Here is a 16,734-nt window from a genome sequence, read left to right as displayed (position 1 = left end):
GGTTCTACTTTTCTTCTCCACTTCATGAAGGATACCTGATATGTGATTACTCTCCCAGTCACAGCCTTCCCTCCCTTTCCTTCCATTTCCTATTTAAATTTTACTTTTTGCTGTAATAAGATGTCCTTGTGTTCACATCTTAACTGGAGAGTATATTTTTTCCTGTTGGAATTCCAGTTATTTTTAAAAAAGTATCCATGCTCTTGTGCATTTAATGGGACAGACTTTTGCTGATGTAAAACAGGTAAAAACAGTCATGACAATGCTGAATATTTTTCTGATTAATTTGCATTTGAGGGTATTGTTGGAGTTGGAAAGATTTGTTTCTGATTGATTAGACTCTTCTAATATTGCACCAGTGTGATTCTGCTCATGCCATTTGATGTGATGCAGCATTCAGTTAGAACAGTGACTTCCTAAATGTGAGTCTAGACCATCTGTGATGCACACAAAGAGCATTTGTATGCCAATTGTCTATTTAGATCAGTTAGTAATTTATTGCAATTTCGAGTCATCAAAAAGGTTTCATTACAAAGACGTCTCCAGTCTATCTATCTGGATCATATTAAGTAATGCAGATTTCTACTTGTATGTTAGTAAATCTCAGAAATTCCAACTCTTTGATCAGGTCAGACCACTTGTCATGAGGTCCCAAGGAATCCCTGTGATACCATTTACATCCTCTGTTCTAATCCAGCAAAAGTCAAAGTTTTGTCTCATAGCATAATACCCTCCCACCACTGTGAGAATCTAAAACCTATGCAGCATTTTCAACATTATCTTAACTGTAGGGCTTCTCAAAATTATTCAAAATTCACAGTTTGGATTTCAATTGATTAAAGAATTTTTTACATATTTGTTGTTTTCATACTCCAGACTTCTTGTCTTCCAGGCTCCTTCTAGATCCTCTGGATCTAAAACCACAGCTGAGAAAAAATTTGCAAAGTAGCCAGCTATTTCTGGGCAGGTGGGACAGGGGCAAAGCGAACTTGAAAAAGGAATTTTTAAAGAAAATTTACAAAAAAAACCTAAAGATAAATATCAGCTAGAGACAAGACAGTGCTTTAGCTGATTTACCTCTGGGTACTTCTAGCTGACATGCACTAAAGATTTCTGGGCAGGAAAGCAAGTGCCTGTCACTTTCTGTAATTTACAAGGATACGAAATAGCAGATTATACAGTCCACCTTTGTTCCAGAGAGGAGAAAAGAGTTTGACCATTACAAACAAATCTTAACAGAGCTCTCTTCTGATTCAATCCACTTTGTCTTTTCTAGCACCTTGGACCAAAGTTAAGTCAGTGCAGATAAAGAGTAAAACGAAGAGACGGTTGGGTCTGGGGAGAAGCTGAGGGTGAGAACACTGGGCTGGAGAATAAATTTAGCAGCAACAGAGAAGAGGAAGAAAACAATGTCTGGATTTGGAAGCCTGGCAAGTCCTCCACTCACTGCTCAACCTGTGTTTAGCAATTCTGATGTGCTACTGAGCAGACAGCTCTGGCTCAGGACGACTACTCTCCCTCAGTCCCTCTTCAGCAGGCAATGAAAGCAGGCTGTACTTTGAAAATCTTCCCCCATCATGCAAACTGACACAGGCATGCTTTTCAAAAACCCACAGCCAATCTGTTGATCATTACTTATTTACAAAGGCCTTCGGGCAGAAAGTCCTGTAAAAACCATACTTGATACGGTATACACTAGCTTTTTCTGCTTGTGGAAAAAAGTACCCCTAAGGCTACCTCAAACCATCACTTTCTATTGCACATAAAATGTACCGTGTAACACTAAAGTATTTAATATATATGGTATAATATATCTACAGGAAAGGCATTTGTGTAGAAGTATGTTACCCTGTATTTGGTAATTTGATGTTTTGCTGAAGGCTATGACTTGAAAAAGCCTGCACCTAGTACAGAGGACCTGTCATCTCAGTACCCAAGAGCCAATAGAATAAAGAAGTACCCTTAAGCAGCAAAACTTTGACACAGCTTTGAAGCATATGAAAACAGTATAACTCCCCAGAATTATTATTACTCAAGATCAAAGAAATGAGGCATACTTTACATAGCAAACAGGGACAGTGTGTTCAGCTCCTTTTCTCACTCTCTCTCTCTCCCCCCTTCTCTTTCTTTTTACTTCTACTTCCCCAAAATTAGAATCTAGGAGAAGGTGAGGGGGGGAATCTCCATGTTTAAGTTTTAAGCAGTTAAAGCAATTAGCACTAGATAAGAGGACTGTCCAAAGGTAAGTAAATTGAAAACTATGCTAGCATGACAACTGGCACTATAAAAATGAGAAGTTTGCCAGTATGCTCATTTTATTCTTCCTCATAAACTGTAAACAAGCATGTAAATCAGTGTCATATGGGCAAGGCTGAGCTAACAGGAAGGCAGAGAACTTTTAATGACACATTCTACAGAAATAGATGGTCAATAGGGGGAAAAAAAAGCCACAGCTGGGTGCATTTTCTCTCTGTGAATCAATCTCACTTTTGGTTCTGTAGTCTAAACAGAGATGAAAACGATTTGTGGAAGTTATGTCCTTGAATATGCCCTATATTACAGAAACAATAAACAAATATGGATGCTTCTGTAACTGCCCAAATAAAATTCCAGTCTACTGACTGAAATACAAGTAGAAATATCATCTACCTGCATCCAGAATCGTTACAGGAACAAAATCATTGTCAATAATAAAAATAGTAGATTTTATTTATGGAAAGAACTATAAATTTGCATAATTTTTTTTTTTCACATATCCTCTGTGAGCAGGCACAGTTATACACACATAAATCTCAAATTCCCCTGATTTGTTTATAAATGCAGATAAGTTTACATTTTTCTGTGTATGTGTACATATATATGTACACACATGGAGTGGAAAATATCTGCTATGGTACTTATGGATACAATTATGGACTGAAGGTCTAGCCCGGGTACATAGGATATGCAAAAACAGAGCAGGAACAGCCTCGTTGGAAACTCTGTGTCTACTATGGGATCCAATTTTGACTGAGCTAAGCAGGTAAAAGGCAAGACATAGTGAGATAGAATGCAAATCACATAATATTTTAATAGATAACAATCTCTTGTTGCAGTTCTAGTTTTAACAAATCTCTTAGAGGTAATTTGTTCTATTAAAGGAAACCACATAGTTATACAACGGAGTACTATTGTAAAATAATGTATACATAGCAACAGGGGAAAATATCACTAAGAAGATGCTGTTTTCATCATCCACTTTTAGAGTATATACTACTCTCTTAAAAATCCCTGTATTTCATAATTAATGTGCTTTTAGCTTGACTAAAACTGTGTTAGTTTTGAACTTTGCTTTGGCAAGTACATATATTATTAGACTTTTTCATCAGTCTAAATCAATTAACAGAAATTTGATTTCAATCGACAGGATAAAAGGAAGGTAATATTCAGGTTCATTTTTGATTGTGATGATACATCTCACATATGGCCTTAAGTACAGAAAACAGTACTCAGAGGGAATCCAACAAAAAGAGAATTGCCTGAGGCAAACTAACCACATGAGTTCCCCTGATTGGTTAGTGCTATCATTAGTGCCACTGCTGTTTAAGAACTACACATGGACAGGACAGGGTGACAGCTAAGACTTTAAAGCCTATGTATTTTTCAAACAGCTTTTCAAACTGTTTTTCATGACAGAATTTTTTTCCAGCTCTATCATTAACTGCTGACAAGCTGACAGAATAAATACTTCAGCCTTTCAGAAACCATCTAACAATCTTTTTTTTTCACCCCTTCCCCTTATTTTTGATGTGGGGGGAGGAGAGGAGGAAGGAAAAAAGAAAGAAGATGAAGATATGAGTTTCTTACAGTCTTACCTCATCAGTTTGGGTGAGGAGTTGGGTGAATTTCTCATGCCTCCATTTCGCTGCTTTTTTTTGGGTGATAGTGTTGATGGCTGCTCATCTTCAACTGGAAATATAAGGAACTCATGAGATTAAGTACTGCTCTGAGTGCAATATGAAATACAAGTGAAGTAGCAAAGAACACACACTCTATGTCCATTCACGCACTGATACTTCATTGCTAACATAGGCCAACAGTAATAAAAATCAAATACATGTTAGTCGAAGAGATTGGTTTGAAGGAGAAGCAGAGAAGAATACCAGGGTTTTGAACACAGGTGTTCAAATTGGTTTCATACTTCAAAAACAAAGACGGGGGGACCACATTCGGGTTATTCTTAGAGTTATTATCAGTTAATCTGCGCTACAGAAAAATAGAATTAGTGCTCTGCTGTATTCCCAGACAGATAAAGTACTATTTTCAATATCAACATAACAGCTGCCAGCCTGCTTTTGCTAATGAACTAGACACCAGTTGGTTCTCGCTCCTCACATGCCAAACGACAGAGCCTTCATGAAGAGATGTAAAATATTCAATGCCTTGATGTTCAATGATTCAGTTAGTCAGGAATGTGAATGCAGCCTGCCATTGTGCAGAGATCTCCAGCACAAGTCAGACCTCATTGCTCTACTCTCCTCCCAAACAGAGTTTTAACAGGAGTGAACAGAATGAGGTTGAATGGAAGTGGGGAGACAATACCTGTATAACAGAGAATGCATGTATTATGCAATCTTTTAATGAGGATGAGGTGCATTTTCAAGGACAGATTGATTTCTAGATAGAAAATCACTTATAGTTTTGTCAGTCATAAAGTACTCTTGGATAAATAATGTCACAATATGTATTGCTTAAACAAGTGCAGCTTCCTAAGAACTCATCTATAAGGATTAACCACCATTATTGTTTTGAGACTGTAACTGCACTTGATAATCTGTATGTAACTTTTACATGTACTATCAAAAGGAATAAACTCATGCCTGCTTTCTCAGGTTCATACTAATGCTAATTTATTCTGATACAAAGAAGAAAAAAATAAACTTTTTCCCATCCTACTGTTAACTGAAAAATGAATTAGAAGATAATATAACTGATGCCTAGGAAGCTTTTACTTAAAAGCTAAAAGGAAAGACATTAGTACTAGCAGTAGTAGCTGCTATATTTAAAGAGCTTAGTACACATTAGCAGTGCACAAGCAGAGGTTGAGAAAAATATACTACTTGTAACAAGATACATAAGGAAAACAACAAAAATGGGTTATATATCACCTGCACCAGACTCATCTGTGAAGAAATTAAGCAACAGCCTTTTGCTACAACTCTTCTGACACTATTTTATTACAGACTGCATTCCAGCCTACCACCTCTGTCTGTTGCCCAAGCCTGCAATGGAACTTCATTTTGCCTTGGGACCAAAGGGCTGGGCCCTGAAAAGATAGATTTTGCTCTCTTTTTAGATGACCTAGTATCACCTAGCATAAAGGAGTCACAACCAAAGAAAACACTGCAAACAGAAAAAAAACAAACCAAAGCAACCAAACAAAGCTAATCCCAAAATAAGTGTGCCAAAGAGTGGTTTAAAAGATAATAGTTAGAGCAGAACAAAGACTGTCTAATAATGATTCATTCACTAAGTTTCTTCTCTTCTTGGGCAGCATCCCTAAAGACAAAGGAATTTTCTTCTCATTTGACCTTTCTTTCTTTTTCCAGATCAAAGCCCTATAGTGCAAATGCTTATTAATGGTTAGTCAAATTTGGCTGAAATAAATAAGAGAAATAAATAAGCCGACAGAAAATTCTCAAAAATATACAAATTGAAATTTTATTTCTGTGACAGTTTGCACATAATAAATTAGATCACTTCAGTTTTTAGGTATGTGTACCATGAAGTGAACATGCACAGAATTGGTTTTTGGTAATATCTTTGCAGCTCTGACTGCAAAATACTGCAAGTCTTTGTGCTTTTCAGAACACCCTCTTCAAATCATTCTCTTGAAAATGGCATATTCTTGTTTTAAACTTCTCTACCATAAAGTTATTTGCATGCTATTCCACACAAACAATAGCTGTCAAGATTTGCACTGTGCTCTCTTGTTCTTTATTGGATACAAATATTCAGTTCCACCTCTTAAAAGATAAACAAGAACCATGCAAAATGTTCCTTCCAGAAAACAACAAATGATCTATTTTGCTCTCTTGGGAGTAAAAATTCTAAATTTCATTCAAATTAATCTGTTACCATGGGATTACAGAATGTTTGTCCAGAGATGCAGAATGGCACCACAAGTGTGTTGTTATACAATTTTAACAGTTCAAGGAAGATACACAGCCATCAGGACCATAGGCAAAAGTCTTACAGTAGCACAAGTCAACTGTAGATAATATTATAACCAGAATTTTTTCTCTGAACAAGAGAAAACAATATTAAAAAATAATATTTTTCCAAGTCTTCAGCAAGCTAATAAGACTTCTGTCTGATCCTTTCAAATTCCAAAAGTTAACACAATAAGGATGTTTTTGTACTTTATGGTCCAACATTTATGTTCTCCAGTGCTGCCAAGTGATGCTAACCTGCCACTCAATTAAAATGAAAGCCTTACTAGTAACCATCGAAAAGAACAACTTTTAGAAGTATATTTCTAGAAGTCTGCACTTGTTATTGGAACTGCATCTGCAATAAATAAGCTTCCTTTTTGGGTATGTGCTTGTCATATTCAAATTATGTTACTGTCACCAGTTGCCTGGCAAGTCCAAGGTTAGCATGGCTCACTAGTTAATACCTCTTAGGAAAGCCTTCCGAGGGATCTCAATTTGTTGCTTAATCAAGAAAGCCATTTATTCTCATTGTAGCAATGGAAGTAGATCTATATTAATCATATGACAGAAAATCAAGTTTTATTTTTCATTGAAATCTCTGCACAGAGTTTACAGGGCATCTGCAGTTTAGCAACACAACTCCATACAAATGGGGGAAGGGAACACAAGAAGTTGAAATATGTGAATGGTATCTAATGGACACTATTACCTATGGCTTGGTTCCCAAAAATGTCACAGTGATAACTCACAAGTGGTTTCTTAGTAGTAAGTAGGATATAAAACATATTTAATTATTATCCTTCAGATACGCCTATCAATTTCATGCCTATTTAAAGAAGTGGATATAGCAAAACTTTTAGTAAGGTTATTAAATATTTTAGTTTCATGGTTTCTGTGTCTGCATTAATTTAAAAGGTAGTCTTAAATTTTCTTGTTCTTATGCAAGACAAACATATTTGAATAATGGGGCTGTGATATATGACAACTCAATTCTGATATTGTATGTTTGCTTTTTTAATGAGTCTCCTTTTTTTTATGTATTTATACTACAGGATTTGTATTAACTACAGCCATATTATGTTATGAAGACTTTTTTTACCGCTTTCATGAAAATTGGAAATAAGCTCAAGAATTGGACACAGAGTTTTATAGATTTGGAACTCAATTCATCCTCTGAATTCTAATATTCAAGAGCTTGTTTGCACACCCCTCAGTATAACACTTATTGTACTGCTGTAACAATCCAGAGCTCACTGGTCTAATAACAGTTTTGCAGTTCAGGAAGGCTCAATGCTAAAAAAACATCAGGCATTCAGTTTTATGCTGGAGTTTAATTTAAAGTTACACTGATGTTTTAACAGGTTTGCTTATTCTGGAGTAAAGCGTGTTCATTATTCAATGACATAACCTCCAGACAATGTTCCATGAATTGGTTTAAGATGTGCAGGTAATTTAAACAGCCTTAATGTGGAGTTGAACATCTGTAACAACATATTACTTGACTTTTGTCCTCATTTCATTTTGAAAGCAAAACAAAAGGAAAGTCTTCCAAAACAGTGGACAAGTCAATAACTTTTTTCTTTGTTATTTTCTAACTATTTTTATAACAACCCTGTCTCCTTGACTACCTCTCCCAGGTCACTAGCTGAACTAGTTTACAGATGCTTTTTTAGACACCAAAAAGAGCTGAAATTTGAAATAACAGTGATGTTCCTGAACATCATATGAACTGGGATACCTGGTAAGTTTATTCTGCCTAGCATGTAAATGCTTGAAAGCAATTAAATCCTTTGAAAGGTAAAGCACAAACCACCCAGAGACATTAGTTGACTAGCTATCTCGATTAACTTATTAATCACCACATCTGGCGAAACCCACATCTGTAAGCACTTAACAGAGCATTAGTAATGTCATAGTCACATTGAAAACAGACTGCACAACCATGCACAAACCATTCTGTATTGCCTTATGCATCCATCTACTGGGCTACCTACGGAGATCTTGGTTCACCCCAGGCTTTTGGGAATGGTAGCGGTATTTTACAGGCAAGCTGAGTGCCCTTTGCAATCTACAGTAGGTAGATTTTCCTTGTTCAACAGAACTCAGTAAGTTAAGGTGCAGCAGCGAGGGGTTGTTGGGTAGGAGGAGGCTCCCTTTACGGTTATTAACAAGTGGAACAGGTTCCGGGATTCCTTCAGTGGACTTGGCATCAATCAATGCATTAGTAGTTGCATTCTTGAACTGATATGAACATTTTGGGTAACTTGATCTAGCTGCATTCTTTACTTCTAAATAATGAGAAAAAATTTAAATTAATTTCTTTGTATTAAAAACTATTTCAAACCACAGGCATGAATCAATTTTGATATTATGTGGAAATACAGACACTAAAGCTTAAAGTATCAGTTCCAACAGCAGAGATAAAGGTTTATACCTGCAGCTTTTTTATGGTTTTTTTCCCCCCTCTAAAAATGACTCTTTATAAAAGAATACTTATAGAAGGATTATTCAACAATATTATCACCTTTAAGCAATAATCCCATCCTAGGGTAGTATGCCTGAGGTAATACTTATTTTGGCGTGTTGATAAGGGCTTTGAAATTTACTATCTGTGGAAGATGTTTATTTCTTTGAAACTACTGAAAATGACAGGGGAGGTAAAGCACTCTGCTGCTATTAAAATAAATAAGGAATCATAGAAAACATAAGGTCACAACTCCAAAATTGTGCAAGCATACTTATGGAATTAAATTGATTTTAAGGAACCCACATAAAAATTGTTGAGTATTCAACAGTGTTGCATACTGTAAATTTAAGGAGGTCATACATAGTACCTCTGAAAAGAAAGTTAAAAAATTCCATTTCCAAAATATAGATTTAGCTTAAAATGGTGATTCTTTGTCTTTCACTGATAACATATCAAGGCTATTTAACACTACCCCATCTACTAGTACCTGTAACAAACAGCACCCTCAGTGAAAACCAACAACAAAATGTTTTTTTGATAAAAATACACAATAAAGATCTTCTCCTAATGCTTGTTACCTTCTGAATGAGTATAGTATAGAAAAGAAGTTATATAACTGAGCTGCTAAGGCCTTATATTTGGTTATGTATATGGAAGTATGAAGTTTAGGTAGGGTGTAGTTGGTGGACTGATAAACTTGAAGCATCATTTCCATGTTTCAATTGCCTTAAAGATTCTATGGAGAACATTAAGCAGAGAGTAGAGGCAAAGTATTTGAGGAGGTCAGCATGTTTTTGGGGATCTTTGTTTAGTTTACCACCAGCTAGAAACACCATCTGGTACCAGGAAAGAAGAAAATAATTGCATTCCCATGCTTGCCATTTTTCTTCAAGCACAAAATCTGTCTCTCTCACAGAAAAGGTGACTGTATAGGAATTACAAGAGTCATTTGAAGGTACCTTTTAACAAGGTTGAACTGGCTGGTGACAAAGCACCCATTCCAATTCAGTGACTTTTTGATGGCTTGCTACTATTCTGACTGAGGTAGATTGAAAAAATAGTGAGAAAATAATTAAAGTCTAATTTATGATATTATTCTGATTTTTAATATTAGAAGTAACATAATAATAATAATAATAATAATAATAATAATAATAATAATAATGCATACTCACCAGAGTTCACTTGTATTTTAAATCATCAGAGGAGAGCATATATCTTTGATTAGCAATACTGCCACAAAAATAAAATATATTGTATAAAATATTGAATACACTACTTGAAAATTATCAATTTTACCTCAGAGTTACTGGGATTTTTTATCAAATTTTGTACTTCTACTTTTGATATTCCTCCAAGTGAAATAATTTTCAGATGAAAAAATATATCTGCAGAGAACTATCTCCCTACCCATGTCACTGGTCAAGCACTGAAGACCTTGATATGCATCAACTCAGTTCTATTTTTAAAGTGTAGATAATAATACTGGAAATAATCTTTAAAAATCCATATCCTGTATCGAAGTATCTTCACATGAAATGGAAGAAGACCAGAATCTATTTAGCTTATCGACCCTCCAATCAAGTTGTAAGAAACACCATAATCTTTTTACAGTCTCTTCTGGAGTTCAGTAAGTGATGGTTTCAGATACCAGACCTGACTATTAAGCAATAACCTTCCACTGTACTGTACATCTTATGGCATATTCCATGCAGACAAATTCAAGCTTTCCCAAGATTTTGTGCTTGCAGTAGCACAGCATGTGCCAGAACAAAAATACTTGACTTTTGGTATGGCTTCATATCTGGAGCTTGGCATCATATTTAATTGCACCACATGATCTTGTTCAGCAGGAAGGCAGACTGAGCTGCTTAAAACCTACGTTACTTCCCCTTACTTCCAACAGTGTGGACAGGTACTATCACTGAGCATGGACATAACAAACTGCCAATTTTTTTTGGTCAAAGTACTCCAGATTTAAAAGTTCTAACTACTGGTTTCATCCCATGACTTCTAGACTCCTGCCTATGGCATGAGCTTAGATCAAAGTGGAAGAACGCACACAGTGGATAAGTCATGAAATTCTTTGTACATAGGACAATTTTCTTTCTTCCTCCAACAGTTTATGGCCCAAGTCTTTTTGCTCAATCTTCAAAAGCAAGGATTACAGAATAATATGTCTGAATGATATGTCTTTGATAGAGATAATAATCTCCTTCTCCATTCCTCCTACAATTACATGTATTTTTTACCACAGAAGAGTAAAACTGGTTACTCTTAGTGTAAATATCCTGGCAAGCTGTAGGTGCACATTGTGCCACACACATGGGGCCATCAGGATACATCCTGAACTACATGAGCAAGCATGGAGCCTTTGGATGAAGCAGTTCTGTACAACTGGTGAGAAACACAGGTCAAGTTCAGCAGATACAGACTATAGTGTGCAGGACCTAAACCACTTATGGAGCATTCCCCTGTTCAGCAAGACTGTTGATTTTTATTAATCATTTCTTTAAAATCAGATTGGGTTCTTGCACTATTATGTGGGCTGATTTCCATAGAAAATATATTTAGGAAACAAAGATTGCTGTTAATTATAAGGAACTAAATACATCCTTACATATTGTCACTGCCTCACTAGCTTTGGCAATCAAACTGTCTGGTTTGGGGTAATTTGTTGTACCACTGTGCAACATCAAATCACAACCTCCAAATCCACCAGGGTTCTTTTCCAAGTATGGGATGAGTTTAGGCCCACCAAGTCTACTAAAACAGGACTATTTTTCTAGTCATAGTCAGATGAAATTATTTTTATGTGGAATGACATATGACTTTATTTCCAATGCAAACCATTGGAAAGGCCTGCATTGTTTATGCTGCCTAAGTTCCTTAAAATGTTCAGTATATCGGCATGTATCCATAAGGCATTATTATTACCTAAAAATATTTTGAGAGCCATTTTGAGAGCAAATTTTAAGCTACTTTTTGAGAAAGGCAAACACTAAGGAACAGGATAAAAGTACAGTAAGGGTAAGAAATTCCATTTTCTGTAGTATTTTCTAATTGTACCCTGGGTGAACACTATCTGCTTTTAATAAATGCTGAACAGAATTTGCCCAAGAAGCCTGTCACCATTAGAAAGATAAAAAAATAATATGTATAAAATGTGATATATTAATGCAATCATAAAGGTATTTTGAAGTTGCATATATTCCTATTTCTTACCCCCACCCTCAGGAACTCCCTTTCAAGCTCAATGAATATACACTTGCCTACAGACTGCGTTAGGGAATAATGCCTGTTTCTATTTCTATACGTTTTATTTATTATAATGAAGATAATTTGAATTGCAATCTGCAACTCCCTGAACATTTTTAAAACAACAAATGTAGTTAAACTAATGCCTGTGGCAATTTCTATTTATTCTTTGTGAGCATACACTTGCCATAACTTAAAACTGGGCTGAGCTTTAATTTAAATGTAACAAGGCAGAATACCAGTACAGCGCTTTCAACAAAATGGCTGAAACTGGCTTCAGCATGATTTGCCTGGAAGGGAAGATGAAAATGTGTTTTAAAGAAGAAAAAATATCCTGACCAAAACCAGACATTCTAAACAACCACCACCGATACCCAGTGCTCCTTTCCTCCCCCATCTCTATCAGCTGCTAGGCTTTCAGCACTGTTTTCCGCCAGACACTAGCACAGTGCTTTCCTTCATAGGCAGCCATCAGCCAGAGCTGTCACTTGCAGATACTTCATTTTTGTTTCAGTCTAATTCATACTGCACCCCCTTAATCTCTGTAGTGAGTAATGCCATGTCACTGTGAAGATATGTCAGATCCAGCATTAGAAATACAGAGAGTGTTTCTAACAGTTAAACTATTTTGGTTTGAAGAAATATTTTATTTCTTCCCCCAACTTAACCAATGTCTTTCTCCTGAACATCTTCCAAGCTGACCAAAGGAGCAGTCACAGTTCTGCAATCTGGCTCAGCTTTCATGGAGGGGGGAGGGGGTAAAGACAAGCCGCAGCTCTGTATTACTAAATTCAAATAATCAATATGTTGATTGAGCTTTTGGCTACCAGAGTTCTTTTGATGGGAGTGACAGTGAGCATGACTTGCCTCATTCAATGACAAGCCTGTTTAGACTTTTTTCTACCTACCACTTTGTGAATCAGGCAACTGAAAATACCCACAGCAATTCCTCCAAACTGTCAGCTATTGCTGTGATTCCACCCAGCACCCCCTGTACAAGACAACAGATTAACCATTAGGCTAGATATGTTGAAAATATACAGCTTCAACCTTTCCTCAGCTAGCTCAGAGCGATGTATAGATGATTATTTCAACCGTCAGCTGCCGCATAGACTTAAACCCCTGCACAATAACTCCTGGATTCATCTGCCCCTTGTCAAACTTGCACAGCTTTACTTTGAGCATACATAGTGTGGCAGTTTCACTGCGGATCTAGAATAATCCAGACGGCTGCTGTCTCTTTGTTAACAGGAAGCTAAACTGATGAGTTTGTAATGCATTTCTTATCAAAGGTAGTTTCAAAAAAGAAAATGTGCCAAATCAGCTGGGGTTGGAATTTAGCATAGTATTGAAATATGATTTAATCAAAACATTTGTTATTTGTTGGGGAAATAAAAAACCAACCCACATTATTCATCCTCTAAAAATAATTTTATGCCAATGAACTATTTATTTTACAAATTTACTTGATTTTTTTTTGGTGGTAACAGATGTAATGAAATCATTGACTAGAAAGAACAATATAATGGTGTTTGATGAGATACAAGAATGTTAATTTTAGAAACTGCGGAGCAGCATTCGCTTGGTGTCTGAAATGGTAATTTAAATGAAACAGGATTGCTGCTTTTGTTTCTATGTGCATTACAAACTCAGGGAAATTAATTTCACTCTGTTTTTTTAATACAAAATGATATGCTGCATATCTACACACTAACACCATTAGAAAAGCAGGTGAGGCTGGCTTTTAGTTGCAGTGTGTGCCACTTGAAGCAGATAAAACATCAAGATCCAAGAATGTCAAGAATGCATCATCAGAACATTTTGCAAATACTGAATGGTGCTTACGTGAGACATTCTCCTTGAAATTGCAGATGAAGAAACATTTCATTTCTTTTTTGCCCTCTTTTTCTCCCAGGCTCGTACCTTTGGCTAAAGGCACATAAAATTTCAAAACGAATGTATTGTGTCTATTACTTTTTTCTTTTTTTCCTTTTCCTTTCTATTAGTATCCAGTACTTAAATTTTGTATTAATAATACATGGTCTTTCAGTCTTAATTATTCTCCCACATTAATAACTGAAACTCAGATACAGATCTATTTCTCATCTTTGCTTTTCCTTGAATGCTGAAAAAAAGACAGTTAACAGCAAATGTGGAATCTTGCCATGCTGGATCCTGTTATTAATTTAAGATGGCTGCTCTGATATTCAGTGAAATCAATACAGACTTAAAGTTCCTGATCTTTTAGAGTAACTTGTATATAGAATGAAAAAGAGACTACAAGGGACTTTGGAAACCCAGAAAACTTATAACTTTAATCTTCTGGTGAAAATGTCTGGCATATGGATTTACACCATTTGTATTGTTTTTAAGGGTAGAGAAATTACCTAAGGTTACCACAGAAATATGGTATTCTTTCTTTGCTCCTCCAGTGTAATTCAAAAACATAATTAATATGAATGCTGTATCAATTATTATCATTTCTCTGTTACTATGACTTCAGCAAGCAAAGAAGTGGTTTAAGGCTTTCCAAACTGTGATTGATCAAAAGTCCACTAAAGTCAGAAAAAACTGACTTCAGTGGACTTTAGATCAGGAGCTGTTCATAACTCATGTACATGCTGTCATAAATGAGAAGCATACCTTTCCAATGTATACAGGATTTTACAGACATTGGAGTGTGCAATTTTGAGAAGAAAGGCTTCTGATTTTATGGATCTGGTTTCTCGTTCCAATACAGAGGTATATAGACAATAGGACACTATTTGCACATAACAAACATCTTCTCTTTTCCCTGCCAAGTTTCCACAGTAGGAAAAAAGCTACTTCAATTCCTAATCAAATGCTAATTTATATTTAGACTAAGTCATAGGTCCATTGAACCTTGAACATATTTTCTAAATCAAATTTTAGTATTCTCACATGCATTTTTCTTGATTTTCAGTCTTCATTCTCCACTGCCTTTTCAAATTATGATTCACTCTCTAATTGTTTATTCAAGTCATTATACTGTTATTGGAATACTGTCAAATGAAAAGTCAAAAAAAAAAAAAAGCAAAGCATCAGTGGACTTGTTTCTCCCCCCTGTCCATTGAATTGTCTAATTGACTTCTCCACATGCCATATCCATACAGAATACTATTTGGATAAAGTAAAGTTTGTTTTGGGAAAGGGCGAAGAAATGGAGATGTGCCTAAATTGTAGAATTTAAAACAGAACATGGTCTGTTTTCAGGGGGGTCTGTTCTCCAGACAAACATCAAAGTGAAGGGAATTAACTTTGTCTTTTGAGAGTGCACTTCAGAGAATAAGGAAAGTCAAAGTGTCTCATCGGTATGGCAAGTGTAAATATGCTGGGTTAAATTTTAAATTATGTTACTTCATTATTACAAGCTGTTCTGCTCTGAACATGGAGGAGGAGCTATAGAAAATGTTACCCCATGTGTCAGGAAAGAGCTGTTCAGACCCTGTGGTTCCTACTAAGTCACAAGCAGCTATAGCACTATGATTTTGGAGCCCCAGCTGCTGTTTCCAGCACAGCAAAGTACAAAAGGATTGCTCAAAGACACATGTTAACATTTTAACAGACTAGCTGATGATCCCATGGCTACAAGCAGAGGAATGGGAATCTCCTGACTGGGATTTAGTTTTACCACTGATCTTAGGTTAAATAGCCTTGGGTGGCTCACTTGCAGTCAATTCTGTTTTAAAAGATTTTATTACTCACAGATCTTGCTAGAATTCAAGTGACCAAATGATGTGAAATTGTGGCTGTTAATCTCTAATTTTCTCAGATCTAGCAGATGTAAGACTGTGATGTTGCTACTGCTGTTTGAAAAGTGCATTTGGAATACATTCCATAAAAAATATACTATATTCATATGTGATATTGTTATTACAGTCTTTGGTGGTTTGTTTTTTTCATTAGACACAAAAGTGTGCCTCTAACATTATTTTTATTTCTGAATAATAAATAACATTCTTTTTATTTCTATGTTTCTATTTCCTTTCCTTAAAAAAAAATAGTGTCAATAAAAGGGCACTGATTTCCTTATGAGCAGCCCTTTGGCAGTTCCCCAAGGTGTGACATGTAAAGCCAAAAGACACGTCTTTGGAAGATTCTTTAAGAGTAGCAACACAGAGCAAATTATAATATTCCATGCATTGACACAGACTCTCCTTGTTTCACTGCATAGCAACCCAAAGTGTATTGTCCTTTGTCCTGTTGCCTCAAAGATTTTGACACCAACTATAAGGGACACAGAGGAAGAAGTTGCAACACTAGCAAGGGCATACTGTAGTTATGCAGTTCTGCTAAACTGTAAGAGGAATCTGTCTTGTTTTTACAAAGTTAAGGAAGTTTCCCCTTTGTGACTAAACACATTCACAATCTGATCAGTCACTGCAGAAAACAGTGAAGTTCTACTTGTGGACAAAAAAAAGCTACTATTAAAAAAAAAAAAAAAATTGAAAGGCTACTCATCATTGTGCCTATGATCACTTTACTGTTCACACTTCCACAGTTCCATTAAATTCACAGAAAAATACACAATTCCTTGAAGTAACTAGGAGTAAAAGCACAGGAGTCCTTGGTGATTGTCCTGTTCCTTGGGATTAGAAATACTGTATTTACAGCATAGATTGTGTTTGTCAGGCAGAGTATTTCAGTGCACAGGAAAGCGATATTTCCATGCCTTTGGAGCAGGGCTCCACAAATTTCAGCTCAGTCTTGCTGCAAATGTTTCCTTCTTGTGAACATTGGGAAGTGTAGATTTCATCCTGCAGAAACTTAATTAGAATTATTACTCTGGTTTTC

At 35.9% G+C, this 16,734-nt stretch overlaps 1 protein-coding gene across 50 annotated transcripts in view; it reads right to left on the bottom strand.

The window, feature by feature from the left end:
- KCNMA1 (potassium calcium-activated channel subfamily M alpha 1) overlaps positions 1 to 16,734 on the bottom strand; it is a 428,996-nt gene that overhangs the window by 64,607 nt on the left and 347,655 nt on the right. For 34 of the 50 annotated variants that reach the window (XM_085583422.1, XM_085583424.1, XM_085583425.1 and 31 more), the window contains one exon: positions 3,855 to 3,948. In XM_085583422.1, coding sequence (XP_085439548.1) covers positions 3,855 to 3,948 — 94 coding nt within the window. Of the gene's footprint in view, positions 1 to 3,854; positions 3,949 to 8,188; positions 8,483 to 13,764; positions 13,849 to 16,734 lie in introns of all 50 variants that reach the window. The other 16 variants (XM_085583432.1, XM_085583417.1, XM_085583419.1 and 13 more) reach the window with 3 other exon arrangements.

Source organism: Lonchura striata, chromosome 6 (assembly GCF_050655825.1).
Source record: "Lonchura striata isolate lonStrDom1 chromosome 6, ASM5065582v1, whole genome shotgun sequence".
Taxonomy (NCBI): Eukaryota; Metazoa; Chordata; class Aves; order Passeriformes; family Estrildidae; genus Lonchura; species Lonchura striata.
The sequence above is the reverse complement of the archived record's forward strand: the minus strand, read 5'-3'. Positions and strand labels throughout refer to the sequence as shown.